This window comes from Mauremys reevesii, linkage group 2, assembly GCF_016161935.1.
Source record: "Mauremys reevesii isolate NIE-2019 linkage group 2, ASM1616193v1, whole genome shotgun sequence".
NCBI lineage: Eukaryota > Metazoa > Chordata > Testudines > Geoemydidae > Mauremys > Mauremys reevesii.
In genome coordinates, this window is record NC_052624.1 from 111134661 (window position 1) to 111155199 (window position 20539).

At 44.3% G+C, this 20539-nt stretch overlaps 1 protein-coding gene across 1 annotated transcript in view; it reads right to left on the reverse strand.

Moving 5' to 3' along the window:
* Positions 1–20539, reverse strand: part of MOCOS (molybdenum cofactor sulfurase) — a 373116-nt gene that overhangs the window by 143723 nt on the left and 208854 nt on the right. The window contains exon 5 of the mRNA XM_039527389.1: positions 11592–11668. Coding sequence (XP_039383323.1) covers positions 11592–11668 — 77 coding nt within the window. The remainder of the gene's footprint in view (positions 1–11591; positions 11669–20539) is intronic.

Genomic DNA, 20539 nt, shown 5'->3' on the forward strand with positions numbered 1-20539 from the left:
TCATACAGCAATCAAGGAAAAATATAGCCACACGGTAACATGGTTTTTCTTTGTGTTTTCCTTTAATTATTATTAATAATAATTAACTGAACATGCAGAATATTGTTTAACATTTTAACGGAATTTAATTTATGCATATTTTTCATTTCCCTTTTAATTATGATTTATAGTTGTAACTTTATAAAAATATTATATAAATAGAAAATATTTCAATATCCCTTATCTGAGGTTTTAAGAATCTGTGCACAACAGGGAAGTAAGTTCCTAGGCTAAAAGTCACATGTAAACGAAGCCCTATATTTCAAAAATAAAAAATGAAAAAAAATATCTAGTTCTCAATTTGATTTTATGGTAATTTCACACATTCTCAATTTATAAGGGGAGTTCCAAAAGACACTATTATAGGAACTTATCCCATAATCCTTATTCAAATCCTCCTTTCACACAAGGAGTTCCATAGGCTTTCATGACCTCACTGCCAAATGTCAAGCATCTTGCATGACACTTGCATTGGCAACTCCTTCATGCCTACTAGGCATCTGGGGGTGAGTAGGCCAAGAAAGAGATACACAGATACCCTTTGCCCTGGGAGAAGTTGCACCATGCTAGGAGCCAGGGGACAATAGGTTCTGGCATTACCTCCTGACTGTTAATATTTCTACACACTGCACAACCCTTATTACAGACCAAGGTCTCAAATCTTTACCCTAAAAGGCAGTAAACTATTATTTCTCTCATTTCATAAATAAGGTAACAGAGATTTCATGATGCCACTTAAGACAGATCTGGGAATACAATCCATATCTGTAGTATAACTGAGCCAAGTCATCCATTCACTCACATAGGCTTTTCAGGTGGAATATGTGTACTTGGTTATCCAGTCTGTAACTGCTGCTTTAAACACTTGACCATACTCTGCTCCCAGAGAAAAGAATAGAGCCCTGGAACCTGTTATCTAACATGCCACTACTCTCTCACAAATGATTGTATAACCTACTTGCAAAGGGTTTGTGTCATGTCTCCCTCTAGGGACTGGTCAATGAAAATATAACAACTTATACATCTGCCAACAGTTACTCCTCAAGCTCAAGTGGCTGGGGTCTTTGCTCTGAAGGTACTGGGTTCAAAGTCTAAAGATAATCCATACAGGGAAAGAGACTCTATGTAAACATGGAAATGTAACATTAAAGTCTGTAGCATAATACACACACAGAAGAGACCGGCTGCATTAAGGTTGGAATGCTCACCTCAATTCTGACATCCCCAGCTGGTGGTGAAATATGCTGATATGCTTCACCAATGCAAAGCCACTAAATATTTGTTAAGATGACACTACATTTATATGTAAATTATTTGAAAATATAATAAATGAAAATGAAATAAAAATAAAGTAATTTGCTTATATGTCATACAGAGCTGCACAAAACTTGGTATGTGTGCATCACAGGAACACACCCATTCATTCCTATTATATGAGGGAAAACATGATCTGGCTAAGGGTTCTTTTTTAAATCATGTCTATGAATTTTTTCCATGTAAACAGGCATAATCTTCTGTGTTATGAACTAGCCTTTTATTTTATTTTTATACATCAAATTTGGCCGGAAACATCAATATATCATGAGTAGTAGTGCATCACATCTTTGCACAAAGTCAAGGGGCAGGTGGGTATAGGGACAGATGCACAGGCACACATGCCCAAATAGGCACATTTTATGTTCTGATTCACGCTTACAAGTAGGATCTATCATAATTAAATGTTTTTTTTTCCTCCTGATATCACATACCAGGGTCCTGAATTGACAGGTGATACAACTTAATGAAAAACCACAGCTTAAGTTCTAAAACCCTAGATAACCTCCATCCATAGCCTTCATCCATTAGATGAAGTCTTGCATCTGAAGAAGTGGGTATTCACCCACGAAAGCTCATGCTGCAGAACGTCTGTTAGTCTATAAGGTGCCACAGGATTCTTTGTTGCTTTTACAGATCCAGACTAACACGGCTACCCCTCTGATACTTCATCCATTAGATCAACAGCACCAGAACATATGTTATTTTATATTAAAAACAAAATAGGAACATAAATAAATATATCTTATCTGACCACCTAGCAATTCTCCAATTGAGTCAAGGCTCAGAAAACTCACCCTAATACTGAGTATTGTAAGCAGGCTTGCAGAACACATTTTGTACTGAATAATGCACTACTGCTCCATACTACGGGTCATGCTCGACATATCACCACATCTTCCAATCACCTTTCAGGGCTCTGCATAGTGGTCGCTGCAGGATCAAGCCCTTAATGAAAAAGATTCTGCTGCTTAGGCTATGTCTACACTTACGGCAATTGTAGAATACCTACGCTGCACACCCTGTTAGTACAGGTATATATAGCAGTGTTAGGGGGACTACATTTTCCCCAAGGGAAAATGGGACATTGCACAGCGGGGCCTGAGGCCCCGCACGAGCTCCCCCCTCCACAGCCTTCCCTGCTTCCTGCCTGCGGGGCTGGCCCAAGGCCCTCCTTTCTCTCCCATGCGTGGGGCTGGCATGAGCCCCGACCCTGCCACCCACCTGCATGGGGCCAGCTCGAGTCCCTCTTCCACCTGCCCACCTGTGGGACTAGCCCGAGCCCCGCCCCTCCCGCCACCCGACCAGGACTCTACCTCTACCCCCTGCATGGGGGGCCAGCCCAAGACCCCTGCCACACACCCATGTGGGGCTGGCCCGGCCCAAGCCATTCTCCTGAGCCCTCCCTCCTGCACAGGGTTGGTGTTGCTGCTCGCCCCCCACCATTTTCCTCCGCACCCCACTAGGGGTCGCACCCCACATTTTTGGCAAAACTGCTCTTGCCAGCTGATGATCACAGTTGATCACAAATGCACAGTTTTGCCAAAAAAGTTGGGATGGCCAGGACAGGGCTTAAAAAGGGGACTGTCCTGGCCAAATGGAAGGTATGGTCACCTCCATTGCCAGAACCCTACATGGCTCTGTACTCGCTCAAGCAGTGCCTCTCATGTCTACATTGCCACATTTTGTAGTGCAGTGTCCCGCTGCCTTGCCACTGCTGGAGTCTCTCTGCGCCAGTGAAAGAATCTGGCAGCAGGGAAAGTCTCTGGCAGTGGGAGAGGCAGTGAGGAAAGGCTCCACAGCTCCCTGCTGCTGGAGCATTTCCCCTCTGCCTCCCCGGCTTACAGAGCCTTTCACTGCCGCATGTCCCTGCACACCACTGTGTGGACACAGCCTGCTTTTCACTGCACTATGTAGCTACATGTACCCTACATGCTGCCACCAGCATGGACAAGGACTTAGTAAGCTGGAATAAGAGTTTAGTGAAAGTAGTGAAGAGAAGAAAATGAGTTTGGAATCATTTAAGTTTCAGTGTGATGGGCACAAGAAGAGGGAGTAAATTCCTATCTATTTTGAACACAAAATTAGAATAATCTGAGACCACATGAATTATAGGCATAGTTTGGAAAAAACAGTTTGTCCACTGGTTAAGGTGCTAGCCTGCATTCAATTTCCTGCTTTGCCACAGACTTGTGGGACCTTGAACAAGTCACTTAGTCTCTCTGTGCCTTAGTTCCCAATCTGTAAAATGGGGACATTATTATTAATCATGTTTATTATGATAGCACAGGGGTCGGCAACCTGTGACACGTGTGCCAAAGACGGCACACGAGCTGATTTTTAATGGCATACTGCTACCTGCCGGGGTCCCAGCCCCACTCACCCCCCCCACCCACTGCTCTCTCCTGCGGGGGCAGGAGGCAGAAGCTTGGTCCTGCCGGCAGCCAGGGGCGGCTCTAGGGATTTTGCCGCCCCAAGCACGGCAGGCAGGCTGCCTCTTGCGGTTTGCCTGCAGAGGGTCCGCTGGTCCCACAGCTTCCTCCGAAGCCGCGGGACCAGCGGACCCTCCGCAGGCAAGCCGCAGAAGGCAGCCTGCCTGCCGTCCTCGCGGCGCTGGCAGAGCACCCCCCGCGGCTTGCCGCCCCAAGCACGCGCTTGGCGTGCTGGGGCCTGGGGCCGCCTCTGCCGGCAGCCAAGCTCCTGCCTCCCCCCAGCATGCTGCCTTCCCGCACCTCCTCTTCTCCTTCCCTGCGCCAATCAGCTGATTGCCCTTGTGAGGGGGAGGAGGAGGGGGAGGGGAGCCACAGCGTGCTCACTGCTCAGGGGAGGAGGCAAAGAAGAGATGGGGAGAGATGGGGCCCTGGGGTAAGGGGTGGAATCAGGCATATCCCCTCCAGCCCCCTGCTGTGAGCCACTCCGCCCTCCGCCCTGACCCCTGACCCCCCCACACACCCATCCCTCGGCCCTGACCCTGACCCCCACCCATCCCTTTGCCCTGACCCCTGAACCCCACACCCATCCCTCTGCCCTGACCCCTGAACCCCCCCCCACCCATCCCTTTGCCCTGACCCCTGAACCCCCCCACACCCATCCCTCTGCCCTGACCCCTGAACCCCCCCACACCCATCCCTCTGCCCTGACCCCTGAACCCCCCCACACCCATCCCTTTGCCCTGACCCCTGAACCCCCCCACACCCATCCCTCTGCCCTGACCCCTGAACCCCCCCACACCCATCCCTCTGCCCTGACCCTGAACCCCATACACCCACAGCCTTCTGCCTTGACCCCTGCATCCCCCCCCCACACACAGCCCTCGTCCCTGACCCCTACACCTCCCCCACACACACCCAGCCCTCTGCCCTGACCCCTGAACCCCCCCCACACACAGCCCTCTGCCCTGACCCCTGCATCCCCCCCACACAAACCCAGCCCTCTGCCCTGACCCCTGCACTCCCCCACACACACCCAGCCCTCTGCCCTGACCCCTGCATCCCCCACACACACCCAGCCCTCTGCCCTGCCCCCTGAACCCCCCCACACCCAGCCCTCTGCCCTGATCCCTGCACCCCCTCACACACACCCAGCCCTCTGCCCTGACCTCTGCACCCCCCAGACACACCCAGCCGTCTGCCCTGATCCCTGCACCCCCGCACACACACCCAGCCCTCTGCCCTGACCCCTGCACCCCCACACACCCAGCCCTCTGCCCTGACCCCTGCATCCCCCCCCCACACCCAGCCCTCTGCCCTGACCCCTGCACCCCCCCACACACCCACCCCGCTGCCCTGACTCCTGCACCCCCCCACATCCCCACCCCCACCCTGAGCACCAAACAGGAGCTCCTGCACCCCCCTCACATTCCCACCTGCACCCCCAGTCTGGGGTTCCGGCCACTGGCCCCGCTCAGCCCGCTGCCGGTCTGGGGTCCCGGCTGCCCAGCCCCTTGTCAGCCAGGGTCTTGCAGGCCGCTGCTGCCGAACCCTGCTGCCGAACTTGCAGGCCCCTGCTGCCGAACTAGGTGAATGGAACCCCAGGTCAGCAGCAGGCTGAGTGGGCTGGAGGCGTAAGATCAGCATTTTAATTTAATATGAAGCTTCTTAAACATTTTGAAAACCTTGTTTACTTTACATACAACAATAGTTTAGTTATATAATATATAGACTTATAGACAGGGCCGCCCAGAGGTGGGGCAAGTGGGGCAATTTGCCCCAGGCCCCAGGTCCTTCAGGGGCCCCTTGAGCCGCTCTGGGTTTTCGGCGGCACTTCTGCGGTGGGCCCTTCACTCGCTCCGGGTCTTCAGCGGCGGATCCTTCAGTGCAGTGAAGGACCCACCACTGAAGTCCTGCTGAAGCCTCAGAGCACCGTGCCACAAGCGGCAGAAAAAGGAAAAAAAAGAAAAAGAAGAAAAAGAAAAAGCCACGACTGGCGGCAGCTCTAACGCTGCCGCTTCATTCTTCGGTGGCAATTCGGCGGTGGGTCCTTCCCTCTGAGAGGGACCTGCCACCAAATTGCCGCTGAAGACCTGGCCCTGCCCCAGGCCCCCTGAATCCTCTGGGCGGCCCTGCTTATAGAGGGAGACCTTCTAAAAATGTTAAAATGTATTACCAGCATGCGAAACCTTAAGTTAAAGTGAATAAGTGAAGACTCGGCACACCACTTCTGAAAGGTTGCCGACCTCTGTGATAGCACCTCAGGGCCCATCAAGCATGGGTCCCATTGTGACAGACATTGTACAAACACAGAGTAGTAGACAGTTCCTGCACCAAAGAGCTTACAGAGGGCAGGGGAAAGGGTAGAACACACAAGCAGATTGAACAATTTGATGGCAGCAAACGTCATATCAGTTCCAAAAATTCTTTTTTAAATGGGTTTAGTCTGGAGGGGATGCCCTAAATGGGAAGAAGGAGGGGAAGGAGGGTGAGGGGAACACAGCAGGGGAGGAAAATGAAGGAGGGGCAGATGAAACTGAGATGAAGAAGGAGGATTGGAGCAAACAGCCTATCAGCACAGGACAGAGGAAGTTGCAGAAATTTCCACAGGTTTGCCTGAAATATTTAGATCCCTGTTTTGGCTGCTCCTGGTCCTACTGGCTGGAGCGCTGGATGGCTGCTCTGCAGTTTTCCTCCAAGGACACCACCTGGATCTTAGTTCCCCAGAGCCAGGGAGGAGGGTCACCTTTGCCCAGGAGCATGCAGGGGTGGCCCCATCTGGGTCCCATTTTATCCCCTTCTCCCAGTGCAGCTGTATTTCCCTCTCTCACAGGGATGTTGTCAAGACAAAGACATTAAAATTGGGAGGCACTCAGATACTACTGTAATTGGGGCCACAGAAGAACCTTAGCTAGATTTGCCACACAGAAGAAATACTGCTTAATCTTGTGACTGAACATTATTAGGTACAGCTGGTCAAGAAACTGGGAAAAAATACTAAGTCACTTTTGTTCCAAACAGGTTTCAAAAAGCAATAATTTTTAGTTTATTTTAAATGTTTATGTGAACATTTTTATCACAGTGTTTAGGTTTCTTATATTTCATTTTAGAATTTTTTCCTGTCTCTCTCCACTCTCTCCCCCTTTATTTTTCTTTTCCTCCACTTTTCCAGGTTGCCGCTGAAAAGCAAGGAGTAGGGAAGGGGGAGATGGAAAACCAAAACTGAAATGCCCAAACACACAACTAAAGTGATAGTTTCCCAATTTTCTAAAGAATATTTAAAATAAAACAAAACACCCCTCATTTTCACTTTAAAAAGATCACTAAAATTTCCAATTTCAAAAAAGGGTAAAAAAAAAGTCAACCTTATAGTAAGAGATATCAGTGGAAAAAAAAATCAAAGTTCATACTAATATTTAATTTATAAATCACATTATCTACAGTGTCTTGCAAGAAAGAATTCTGAATTATTCTATGAAGTTATTTCAATGTATAGACATTGTTATATAAAAATTATGGCAAACTTATCAAACCATCCACAAGTGTTTTAGACTCTTGAGAGTAAGCAATGTATAATTCTTCTGAAGGTGATAATGAACACCATAAGCTCATCACAAGACCGTTTATTCACCCATATTGGCCAAGAACATGGTCAAAAGAGGGCTTTATTAATGAAGCAAATACAATAATTCACCACCCTCACCCCAGAGTAGTATAAATACATCCAGTTTGCAGCTAAACATGGCTACTGATGAGTGATAGAGAAAATAAAATTTGATGTATCCAAAATACTAGAGACAGATCTTTTCACACAGAAAGCTATCATTTCAAGCCTGCCCCTGTGAAGGAATTTATTCTTGCCTTGAAGCATCAGTTTGTATTCTACAGAAAATTCATGACCAGAACTGCCATACAAGCCAGACAGAGGGGGGGAAGAAAAAAAAAAGGTAAAATAAAAAAAGACCACCAGTGACAAATGAATTAGTCCAAAATTGGAAGACAAAAGACACTGCAGAGAATTTAGACAAATCTACACACACACTCAAAGTCTTTTTTGTGTGTGTATGGTCTTAGATTTTCATCACTGATACAGACCAGGAAGCAAATCAAAAGCGGGAACAAAAGGCCTCAGACTGTTCATTCATGCCTATATTTATCCTGTCATCACATTATTACCATACAGCTTATCCGGGACCAGGACTGGAGGGGAGCAGTTTTTTCCTCAGCATAGTACCCTCATTAGATTTATAAATTGTTCAGCTGAAATAGGTGCCAGAAGGAAGCTAAGATGAAAAAAGAAATGCATTGGGAGGGATGATGTTTTGCCTCCTTTCCTGTCAGGTCTCTGGTAATGTTTGTGCATTGTCAACAAAAGAAGTTTGCTCCTGAATTCCACAGAACTGCTCCTTCACCACAGAACAGGTTTGTGTAGTGAATATACATACTATTAAAGCAGTTTATTTTATGGATAGATCAACAGCATACCAAAGGTTCCATTTCTGAACTGTAGTCTGTATACGAAGAGCGTCCAAAATCTCCTTATTCATTTGAGGCTCAATCCTGCTCTCATTAATGTCAACGAAAGCTCTGCTACTGATTTCAAGAGGATCAGGCCCTTGAGGAGCTATAGAAGTTGTGATGCTATATGGAATTTGGGGTGGGGGGGCACTTCAGTATATTATGAATACCAATATTGTAAAATTACAATGAGTTATGCCAGATGTCCCATGTAAGATATCTGCAAAAATGTTATAATTTGCCAGATGTGATAATCTCATTTATGTGTTTGTATCACCTTGTGACTCAGCAAGGCAGGTAGGGACACGCCTATGGACAGAACCCTAAGGCTTCCAAGCCATGTGCTGGGCAGCTTGTATTTGGGATAAAGGTCGCACAAGCGGCATGGCAAAAAGACTATAAAAGGCAGTTGAATCTTTTCCAAAATGGTCTTCAGTCCTGCTTCTTGTCTTCATTCCGGCTTCTTACCTCTGGAGTAACATTTCTACAAATGAAGCTCTGAACAAAGGACTGAATGACCCATCCAAGCTAAGGATGTTTTCCAGAGCGACGTTCAAGCCAGCAAACTCACCAATACTGCTAGGAGCCTGATATATGGACTTTGAAGTCTTTGTATGTATTTGGCTGTTTTACCATTTAACATCTCTCTTCTTCTCTTTTTTTTCTTTATAATAAACATTTAGTTTCAGACACTAAAGGATTGGCTGGCAGCGTGGTATTTTGCGTAAGATCCAAATCTATACTGACCTGGTAATGTGGCTGACCCTTTGGGGTCAGAAGAACATTTTATATACGTGAGCAGAGTTTTTAAACAACTTCTCACTGTACTGGAGCTATGTGCTGATTGGGAGCCAGAGAACTGGAATGCAGTGAAGGGGGCTGTGAGATTTCTTTTTTTGCTTCTTGATAACCAGTGGGGGAGGATCAGAAGCAGAGTTTGTGACTGGTTGGGGAGTTTAACTTCAGTGTTACCCACCAGTCTTGGGAGTATCTGCTCTCCCTTTTACAGCCTGCCCTGAGCTTGGCATTTCCAGTGAGGGCTGCCCCAGGCATCCCAGGTCACAGAAGGCCCCTCACAAAATCCTTGGGACATCAGGAAGGAACACAGCCACTTCTCAATCACTGGGCCAAATCTTCAGGGGCAGAACACCTGAAATCACCACAACAGCCACCAGGTATTACAAATGCCCCACAGACGCTTAGTGCCTCTCTGGATTGGGCCCACTGTTATGTCAGGTATGTGCTTGAAAATAACACATTGAAGAGTGAGTTGAAGAAAGTTGAGCGATATATTTCTGCCTGAAACTGATATGCCAAGAGCACATTTCATAAGCACAATATATTCTATGTGCATACAAGTAAAAATGCAGTTAAGCCTCATCATATATGTGGTCAATAGGGAGCTCTCTGGCTTCATGTAATTTTATGTATCTTTCAGATAAACCTCTGATTTAAATGCAAAATCTGGCACTAATGGTCATCTCATGGATTTGTGACACTTGGCCAGATAAGCACCAGCTGATGCAAGGAATAATGCGTTACACATCCTGGAGTCAAGAAGACCCTTTGTGACTCTGGGAGACTCACTTTAACATGGAACTGTTGGTTCTAATACCCTTCACTCCAAAGTTTTCCACCAGGGAATGCAGCTTTGATTCCTGCCAACGGCTTCGCAGGAGCTCATACGGAGAAGGTTCTGAATCAGGACATCTCCTGGCAGCCTGGTTCATGCCCCTTTTAGGGTATGGTTGGCAGCCCTCCAGGATTGTCCTGGAGTGTCCAGGAATTAAAAGATTAATCTTTAATTAAAGATTATGTCATGTGATGAAACCTCCAGGAATACCAACCAAAATTGGCAACCTTATTTTGGGTAATGTTTTGTTTCCTTAAAACTCCTTAATCTCTTGCCTAAAGGAGGCTATGGCAATGTGTCCACTGTAACCTCCCCCATAGACGACCTTCTGCAGAGATAGAGTCTAGATTCTGAAGAACTTGCATTCTATAAACCAATGAGTAGCACTCACCCATATGCATCTTTTTATGTGATCCACCCAACCGAATATGGGGTAATAGTAATAAATATAGGTCAATATATGGATAACATTTTATAAACCTCAATATTTTTCAGTGGCAATTGCTAACAGAAGTTGAAAATACTTTTCATTTTATTTAACTGTGTCCTACTACCATGTAGGAGACAACACAGCAGAAAGGAAATCACTTACCCAAATGTGAAAGGGGATTGCAAATTTCATTGAACGTGGTGTGCATCTCAATAGGAAGATTTTTTTTGAGAGAGGGGATTACTATTTTTCCCCAACGGATGCATGTCACTACTTAGGTGGGCAACTATATCAGATCTGATTGTTATAACAATGTCATCTAATTATGCCAAGAGTCACATTTGAATTATATAATATAAATATTTATGAAAAAAATAAAAATGAGACAACACAGAAATTCACTCATAGGATTAGTTTTAAAGCACGTCAGCCGAGGACAGAAAGCCTTTTACAGAACTGAATTCATCAATATCTTTCAGATTCTTCTATGAATGATCTAAAAAGTGATTACTCATACTCAAATCCTTAAATTATTTCTACAGTGGCTTCACAGTCATATTTTTTTTCCTGAGATGTAGCTGCCCAGAAAAAAAAGGCTGAATAAGAAATGTAAAATGCAATCTATTTTAGAATGGTTTCCATTAAAAGAGATCATGATAATGCAATATATACTGTTGTAAAAAGTAAAATTGCCTGGAAAGTTTACTGCCTGAAGGCACCCAAACAGACAATGGAGCACTATTTCTTATTTAACAAGAAGCTTTTGGCAATTCATTAAATTGTTTTTACTAGTTTCCCTATCACAAAATAGCTCTTCAGCACCAAATCACATCATCAAGTTCTAATATGCAGTAGGAAAAATTACTGCTGTCAACTAAAGCTGAATGAAGCCCAACTAATTAATGCAAATATTTTTCTACTAAATCCTTCCATATATCTGTGAATGTGATTCAGGTTACAAATGCGTCACCTGCTCAAAACTTTACACGTTTATTTAGAAGAATCCCATCCATGTTTTGTTTTTCTTATAGATAGCGGCAAAATGGCTTGGAAAAATCTGATATTTTAAAATTGAATACACCACTGACATGCACGATTCCAATCTCACACTAGTGAACATCAGTCATAACTCTAGCCAAGTGAATTAAGTTAGTGGTGTCAACAAGATCAGAATCAAGCCCTGTGTATTAATCTGGAACTTGGTGTTAGAGTTGTGTGTGCGACTGACCTGTAAGTCTTTCCAAAGCATCAAATCCATGTTTCAGTGCAATGATATCAAGGAACGAAACGGTGCCATCTTCAAACCTATAGAAAAGGAGAGGGGAACAAATAAGCCCAGTAAACAAATCACATAGCTACTCTACACACATGATTTTAAATACATTTCATAACACTATTAGAAATCTAGTGAAACTAATTCACAGAGAAACGAGTTCTTCCCATAGGGATTCATCTCCCACTCCTGTACTATCCTGTGCAGTCAGAATATACTCTTTGGGCTAGATTTCCACATGGACTGTGCACCTCCGCCAGGGGAACACTACTCTCCTGCACGACCTTGGGTCTGAGGGCATAGGGGTACGGAGCACTATGCAACTGCTGACTCCTCCCACTAACTGGCTAGTCAGGAAGGGCTGGGGAAAAGTTGGAGCTCTGCCTCTTCCCTCCCCTCCACCGATCCAACTAATACAAGTAATAAATTGCTTCCCTTCCCCAGGGCAAGGAGGGGAAACGGTAACACGATTCCCCCCTCCTGCACTGCTCCTGGAAATGGAAAATAAGTCCACTCTAATACCACTGTTCATTAGAAATGGTAAGAAGGTAGACTGGGACCTTCTGTTCTCCCACTCTCATAATGCTGGAACAAGGGCACATGAAATAAAATTGAAAGGTGACAAATACAAAACTGATAAAAGGAAACACTTTTTCAAACAACATGTAATTAGACAGTTGAACTCATTCCCCTAGAATGAAACAGAAGCCAAAATTTAGCACGATTCAAAGAGTAATTGGATATTTACATGGATAAAAAGAATATTCAGAATTATAATAATTAATGCTAATAGCAAGAGGATTGGAAGGGAGATAAAACCTTATGCTTCAGGGTTTAAAATGATCTCTAATTATTACAGATTAGGATGGGGGCAGATTATCCCCTGATCTGGGTTTCTTTGTACCTTTCTCAGAATGATTTGGTACTGGCCACTGACACAGTAGTGGACTAGATGGAGCATGAGTCTGACCTAATATGGCAATTCCTGTGTAGCAAAGCATTATGCTGACTGAGCACACATACACATGCACAACAAATGCCCTAGAGAACAGGTTTCGGCTTTTTAGATCTGACACAATCTTTTTCAAAATATGGAAAAAAGATTTGTCATTGCCACAGCCAAATATAGAGTAAAAAAGGCACTGAAAGGTTAAAAAAAATCAGTCTGATCCAAACTATATGTCCTTTTTAAACAAACCAACCAACAAACAAACAACCCTTAATAGAATGGCATAATAGGTCTCATGCTATCTCTTGAAACATTCAGGGGAATTTTCTCAGTTACCTTTTTCACTTTTCTACAATTATCAACTAATTCAAACAATATAAGTTACATCGTTAGCCATACATATACATTAGATGTACTCTACACCACATTAATAGGTATTATGTGCATGATATTACTGTAACATTACATTACATGATGTATATGGAAGTTGGGAAGTTATGTTAATGTATTATGCTCTTCCCACAATTTTGCTCACCCATGTCAAGTATCCCACAACACTTTGCAAAGCTGAAGTCAGACTAGAAAATAGGAAACTTGTCAAAGCAAGCTGTGTGAATACTTTGTACCAGGTACTGTTAGGGAGTACTTTCAGGCAGGGCCGGCTTTAGGAAGTGCGGGGCCCAATTCGAACATTTTCGGCGGGGCCCCGGCAGGGATGACTGAAAAAAAAAAAACGTGTAAAAAAAAAAAAGCCTTTCATTTCTTAGCAACCAGTTCCCTATAAAAAGTTCTGCCACAGTATGTACTTTTTGTACCAATAGGGTTACCATACGTCCGTATTTTCCTCCCGGATGGCGATTTAAGAACCAAAAAGCCTGACATGTCCGGGAAAATACAGATGTATGTTAACCCTACCTAAAGTTCTTTTTTAAAAAGATGGGCCTGAACTAGAAATGAGCTCCACCACTCCCTGAGGGTGTGCTAGGGTGCACATATGTGGGCCCCAGCTGCTCCCTGCCCACCTCATTGAAGCAGGTGTGCAGGGTTACTGCCCTGGGAACTGCAGGGCACCAGTGGATGTGGGGCTGGCTGGAGGTTGGGGTGGGAGGGGGCTGGAGGTAGGGTCTGGCTGCAGGCTGGGCAAGGGTTGTGGGGCAGGCTGGAGACAGGGGGTGTGGGGTGGGCTTGCTGGCTTCAGGCAGGGGGGTGCGGCAGGGGTTGGCTGGAGACAGGGCAGGGAGTGCAGGGCTGGCTGGAGACAGGGGCTGGTGCAGGGCTGGAGGCAAGGCAGGGGGTGCGGGGCTGGCTGGAGACGGGGGCTGGTGCGGGCCAGGCAGGGGGTGCAGGGCTGGCTGGAGAAGGGCTGGCTGCGGGCAGCGGGTGCAGGGCTGGCTGCAGACAGGAACTGGTGCAGGCAGAGCAGGGGGTGCGGGGCTGGTGCGGGTAGGGGGTGCAGCAGGGGTTGGCTGCAGGCAGTTGGTGCAGGTACAGGGGGTACAGCCCATCCTGTATGGTGAGTGCCCCCTCCTCCTCCGTCCCCCACCAGGGTAGCAGCAGCAGCAGCCTGGGGCTCAGGGGCTATTTAAAGGGCCCGGGGCTCCCCTGCTTCCACTGCCCCAGCCCTGTAAATAGCCGCAGGAGCCCTGGGGAAGTGGCGGGTCTCTGGGGGCTATTTAAATGACCAGGCAGCAGAGGCAGCTGGAGTCCACCCCCCGGATACCCCAGGGCTCTGGGGGCTATTTAAAGAGCCTGGGGCTCCCCTGCTTCTACCGCTCCAGCCCTTTAAATAGCTGAGGGAGCCCTGGGGAAGTGGTCTGGCTTCGGCAGCTATTTAAAGGACCGGGGCAGCAGAGGCAGCTGAAGCCCCAGCCCTTTAAATAGCCCCCGGAGCCCCCTGCTACCCCAGGGCTCTGGGGGCAATTAAAGGGCCCAGGGCTCCCCTTCTTCTACCGCCCCAGCCCTTTAAATAGCCACGGGAACCCTGGGAAAGCGATGGGGCTCCGGTGGCTATTTAAAGGGCCAGGGCGGTAGAAGCGACGGGAGCCCCAAACTTTTTTAATAGCCCCCACAGCCCCACAGCCCTACCCCAGGGCTCCAGCAGTGGTGCTCTGGTGGCAATTTAAAGGACCTGTGGCTCCAGTCCCTGCTGGGAGCCCCAGGCCTTTTAAATTGCCCCCCTGGGGAAGCTGGGCCACCCTGGTACAGCGCACCGGCTTTTGCCGGTACGCCGTACTGGGGTTTGGGCATGGGGCCCTCTTAGGGGCGGGGCCCGATTCAGGGGACTTGGTTGAATTGGCCTAAAGCCGGCCCTGCTTTCAGGGCTCATCAACACTTTGAATGAAGTATCCAAAACACAACATGGGAAAGTATAGAAAGATATATTCCAGGTACCATCCGTGAAGGTTAGTATTCAAACAAAGATAAGGAAGGTACAGAACAACTAGTTAAGGATCTGGTACACACTTGTGTGTTGGATTTTAGTGATGTGTAAAGAGTTTCATAACCTATAAAATAAATACTACTGTATAAATACTGCTAGTTGAAATGTGTAAGGTGAATACACTGTGAAAATTTGCTTCTCAGAAAGAGGATATGTATGTCTCCTTTTCATATTGTTCTTCTTTGTCTTTAGACAATAAAATTGGCTACGTTCAGTTATTTAGTCTCTAGAACACTTAAGAATGCGCAGTAAAACAATTTGCTATGCATTTTAATCAACAACTCTAATATGAGAATCGACTGAAGGAGAACATATAATACTTCAAAAAGATGTTCACTTTCACATAAATGACTAATGTAAAGTTAGCAAATACTGTCTTGATGGTGAAATGCTCAATTGAGTACAATAATTGTGTGGATAAGAGAGGCCAGAGAATGGGGTAAATAATTACAGATCTAACAGGAATGGATAAGTGGTGAACTGCCTCAAGGGAGAATAGATTAATAGATTTTAAAGCTAGAAGGCTAGAGTAATTAGGGCCCAAGCCTGCTTCCAGAGAAGCCAATGGAAAAAAACCTCTCTTGATTTCAGTGGCAGCAGACACAACCCAATGCTATACATTAATGACTAGTAATTGGCGATCAGTTTATGCACATTTGCGGGTGATATGAAATGAGAGAATGCACCAATGCCTCAGAGGGGCAAGACTGGATCCAAAAGTGTAACACAAAGGCTCATTGGTGCCAAAATGCCAAGGGTTCACTGTTCTTTACCAGCAACTTCTGTCTCAGACCTGACAAAATCACTACACCTAATACACTACTTTCATGGTATGTATCCATGAAGGCTAGTAAGTGAGGTCTATATGGAAAGCTTGCAACTCATCAATACACATAATCATTGTGAGATGTTTATATGGGAAATATTTAAGGGATAATGTATAGTGAAAACAATGCCTTATGGGTTTTGGAGTAAAAGTGAGTCTCCAGGGAATCACATGTCTCAGTGATGGCCCATTCAAGCATGAGAGAGTTGTCACCTTCCCCTGGTTAGCCAGTGGTGTAAAGCCAGGTTCAGTTGTCTACTCTTGCCCCCTCCCACAACAGTCAATGAAAAGCCATCAAAGACAAATGCGAGCAGTCAAGACCCTTGGAGGTAACAAGGAACTTTATAACAGATCACCCTATCTGTGAATTAAGATGAAAGACTGGTTAAGTATATCACAGGATGGAGAAAGACACTCTGCAGTCATTCACTGAGGAGACTCCTTGTTGAACAGAGTGTTTCATGAACATTTGTATTTGGTTCCTGGGAAGCCAGCCAGCTCTGCAACAGGCTGAACTTTGGAGGGGGGGGGGGGAAGGAAACCGACTTTATTAGCTAGGAAAGGTAACTACTGTATTAATAATTGTAGGTCCTAATTCACGTTTTATGGTTTTCATTTGTATTGTAACCATGTTTCCATCACTTGCTCTTGTTTCTGGTGAAATCTCTATTTTATCTTAAATAAACTTTCTTTGGACTTATTGCAAATGCTACAAGTGCTGTGTGTTAGACAGCAGTGGTGAAAAGGAAAAAATTGGTCAACTGGGGTACACTGTTCCTTTGGGAGCAAAGGATCAGGGATTTCTGTGAGTAGCCAGTGTCAGAGGCTGGATATCACAGGGAAAATGCTTCAAGGGAAATGGGGAACTTTTTGTTAACCTGCAAGGCAAAGACCAGGCTGGTGTAGCCCAGAGGAAAGTGCTTGAGTGGCTGAAAGGCTGGTGGTGTTAGGGAGCTAACACCCAGGAACCACAGGGAAGACTTCTCTCATTAGTGGCAGATGTAACAACATGGCTCAGTCCTGGGTGCCTTAAGAACCATCACAAAGGGCAATGGAAAAAATGAGGGCAGGGGCTGACAGTGGCTTTCAAATTGAATGTAGTAAAGGATTAAAGATGTAGATAAGTTTGGAAAATGGCTTATTGGGTTAGGTCCCACATAGTCCCAGATGACATGTTATAGAAAAGATCTGAGAGAGAGACTCGACAGAAATATACTATACTCAGCTCATTAGCTAGCCACAGTTAGGAAAGCAAACAAACCTCTGGGATTGTGTCAATAAAGAAACAGAGCAGAAATGCCGGCACCGTACAGAACAACAGAGCAAAAAAAATTGGAGCACTGCACAATTCGGAGCACTCTGGTACAGGAAGGATAATGAAACATTTCAAAAGGTAACAGAGGGCCAGAGAAAAGATAAAAAGCCTCAGGGGTCAGAACTGCAGTAAGAGGAGAGGTTAAGAAAATTAGGGTTACAGTCATGAGAAAATGAGTGATTAAGCAAAGAGATGATTGCAATATATCAAATTCTTATCAATATAAGATATGTGAAAGCCACAATACTATTTAAGAGAACAAAAGATCCATTCAGTCAATGGATCTGAACTTAGGAATCACTTCCTTTTTAACGCAAACAAACCATATTTTTTTTAAAGAATTGCTATATTGGTAATATAATTAAGAAAATAGCATACACAAACTGCATTGTCATGAACTATATTATTACTTATTATTTCCATTTGCATCTATTGTAGCCTCCATCACAAGCACAGAAAATAACTATAAATTTATAAATCTCTGTCTATATAGTTGTGCCCCCCACCAACAGTCTCTGAGCTAAGGACTCATCACCAAAGTTCTGCCACTAACCAGAAGAATACATAGATTCATAGACTTAAGGTCAGAAGGGACCATTATGGTCATCTAGTTTGACCTCCTACACAATGCAGGCCACAGAATCTCACCCACCCACTCCTGTAACAAACCCCTAACCTATGTCTGAGTTATTGAAGTCCTCAAATCATGGTTTAAACACCTCAAGGTGCAGAGAATCCTCCAGCAAGTGACCCGTGCCCCATTTAAGGACCATTACATTTTCAGCTGATTGCAAAGGTTACCTAGTCACTACTGAGATGGACCCATTAAAAATATGGTATATTCGATTCAACTTCCAAAGAGGCAGGCTTCCAGATACATTTGTAGATATAGCTTACTCTTTGCAAATGCCCATTTTGTATTTTATATGTTTATATCCTCCCCACCCAAAGTCTAGTTATGCTATACTTTGTTTATTTTAGACCCTTTGCTGAAGTCAGAACAATTCTTCCATTATTCCTAGAATTTGTATATTTACCTTCTCTTCAAGTGATTTTCATGCACATCTTCATGATTTACTAAACCCCAGTACATGCTATTTCAGACAATCATGTAATCTCCCCACTATTCAGTTTCTGAACTGAACACTACTTACAAACCCCTGTTCCCCTGGGAAATCTGTGGAATGCATATATAATTCTGTTTTTGTAATGAACAACGCCTTAAATGCCTTGGCAATTTTAATTAGTATTAAGCTAAACTGTAGGGCTACAAGGGGTAGTTATCCATCTCTTGGGACACAGGGAGCGTTCTAACTGAATATTTAACAGCATTTTAGGTACAAGAGCAAAGAAACTCCTTGCATCACAATACATTTAGTTCAATGGCTACTTTTATGTTTGATGTAATTGATGCTTCAAATAACTTGTTTCCCATTCAACTCTAGTTCCACTGCTAGAATAATGAGCTTAATCTGATCTTCATTTGAAAGCTGATCCAATAGTCATTTCCTGAAGTATCAGAGAGTTCTCACAGCAGACAACACAGATGCATTTCAGACTACAAAGAACATCTCTTCAGAATCTCAACAACACACTACAGACTAGCTCCCTTATCTATTTTTTACTACAACTGAGCCCACATAATTGCAGCCTGGATCAGCTGCTTAATTACATATGTTTAGAAAACCTATATCATCTTATATTAACCAGTTAGATAACTGGTTAAAAACAGTTAACTGCATACTGGAAAATAGATAAAGCAACCTGAATACATCACAGGGTTATAAAGATGATCGTCTGAAAGGAGTTGCTGCACTTCTCACACAAGAACAGAAGTCTGTGTTCCACGATTGGGCCCCCACCCCACGGACTTACATTCTGGAAGTTGGTCAGTTTGGAAAATCCCAGATGCCATGAAAGATCAGCTCGTGAAATCATTAATAGCAGAGGTTGGGGACTTGCAAATGAATGAGTTGTTTAAGCAGTTTGCACTTTATTACTCTGCCCCCCATATATAATATCTTAACTATTTTGCAATCTATTTCTTTGACTTTTAGAACTGAGGACCTCACTATTCTATTGAAACAGCTTTAGTGTAAATTGTCGTGTCAACGTATCTAGAGCCTGGGACAGGTGCAGGAAACAGATCTAAACATACAATTTTCCGTCACATATTGTAAATGACAAATCGTTTAAGCATTAGCCCTAAGGGAATTGAAGTCACATTTATGTATATATAAGCATCCGCAAAAGCATTCACTTGGTTGGCAGTCTGGAAAAGTCCAGAGGTTCAAGATGCTGCCGGACTGTACTTGGTTTTCATCGTCCAGTTTCATACTTTTATCTTCCCTTTGAAGGAAAAGCCTGCACAACTGGCCAGCACTCTCACACTACATTAGTAAAGCACATGGTCAAAAAAATCCAGCTCTTTCTGTATGGTTTTGCAGAGTCAATACAAGAGAATACAAATAGCACAAATTTAATTATGGACCAAATTGAGCTCTCATTTATATATGTATATATCCAGAATAACTCCATTTAGGTCAAACGAGCAGAAGCTGTCCCTTGTCTCTAAAGCAAGGAAAAGTGAATCTGAATATACAGAGAAAGCAGATTTCTTGAATAAGCTGCTTTTTTCCCCCATAGTCCCTTCTCAGAATAGAACTGCACTTTGAAGTGAGATATTGCAGAAGTTCCTTTCATCTTTTCAATTCATTTATTTTCATCTAATTAAAAAAGCATAACAATATAGGAAATGACTGACATACATATTTTAAAGTAGCTCATTCATAACTTATTTTCACCTTTTAGATCTGTTCTGCATTACCTATATTTGAAACAAAATACCTTGATAAAAATGTTATTTTTTATGTTTTGTAGAAATACAACTGTTTAGTTTATTCTAAACTGCCATGTAGTGGAACTAACCTGGAGCTGAGGGCTTGAAATGCTGAAAGTATGACCTCAGGAACAAACTACTTTCAATCATATACAAGCTTTAATGTTAGTGGTAAATGCAATCTCTAAAATTATCAGGGGAATGGAATTTAATTGATTCACTGTTTATTCACAACATCAACACTCACCATTGGCAAAATAAGCTATATTTTCTCTCTCTCTTTAATCTAAACATATAACTACTGACCGCTTAAATGAATAGGGACCAACTCTGCTTTTAGATAGGCCTACAAACTCAAATAGTGCTAGGTTTCTGAGCCATCTTATAATTATAATTGAGGCTCTCCTTTGGAGACTGATTTACCATACCACATGCTGCTGATTTAGTGCATCTCCCAGTTAGTTTGGAGTTGTGTCTCCTGAGCCAGTGCCACGCACTTTTGGCGCCATACCACCTAGCTGCAGTCTCATTGTC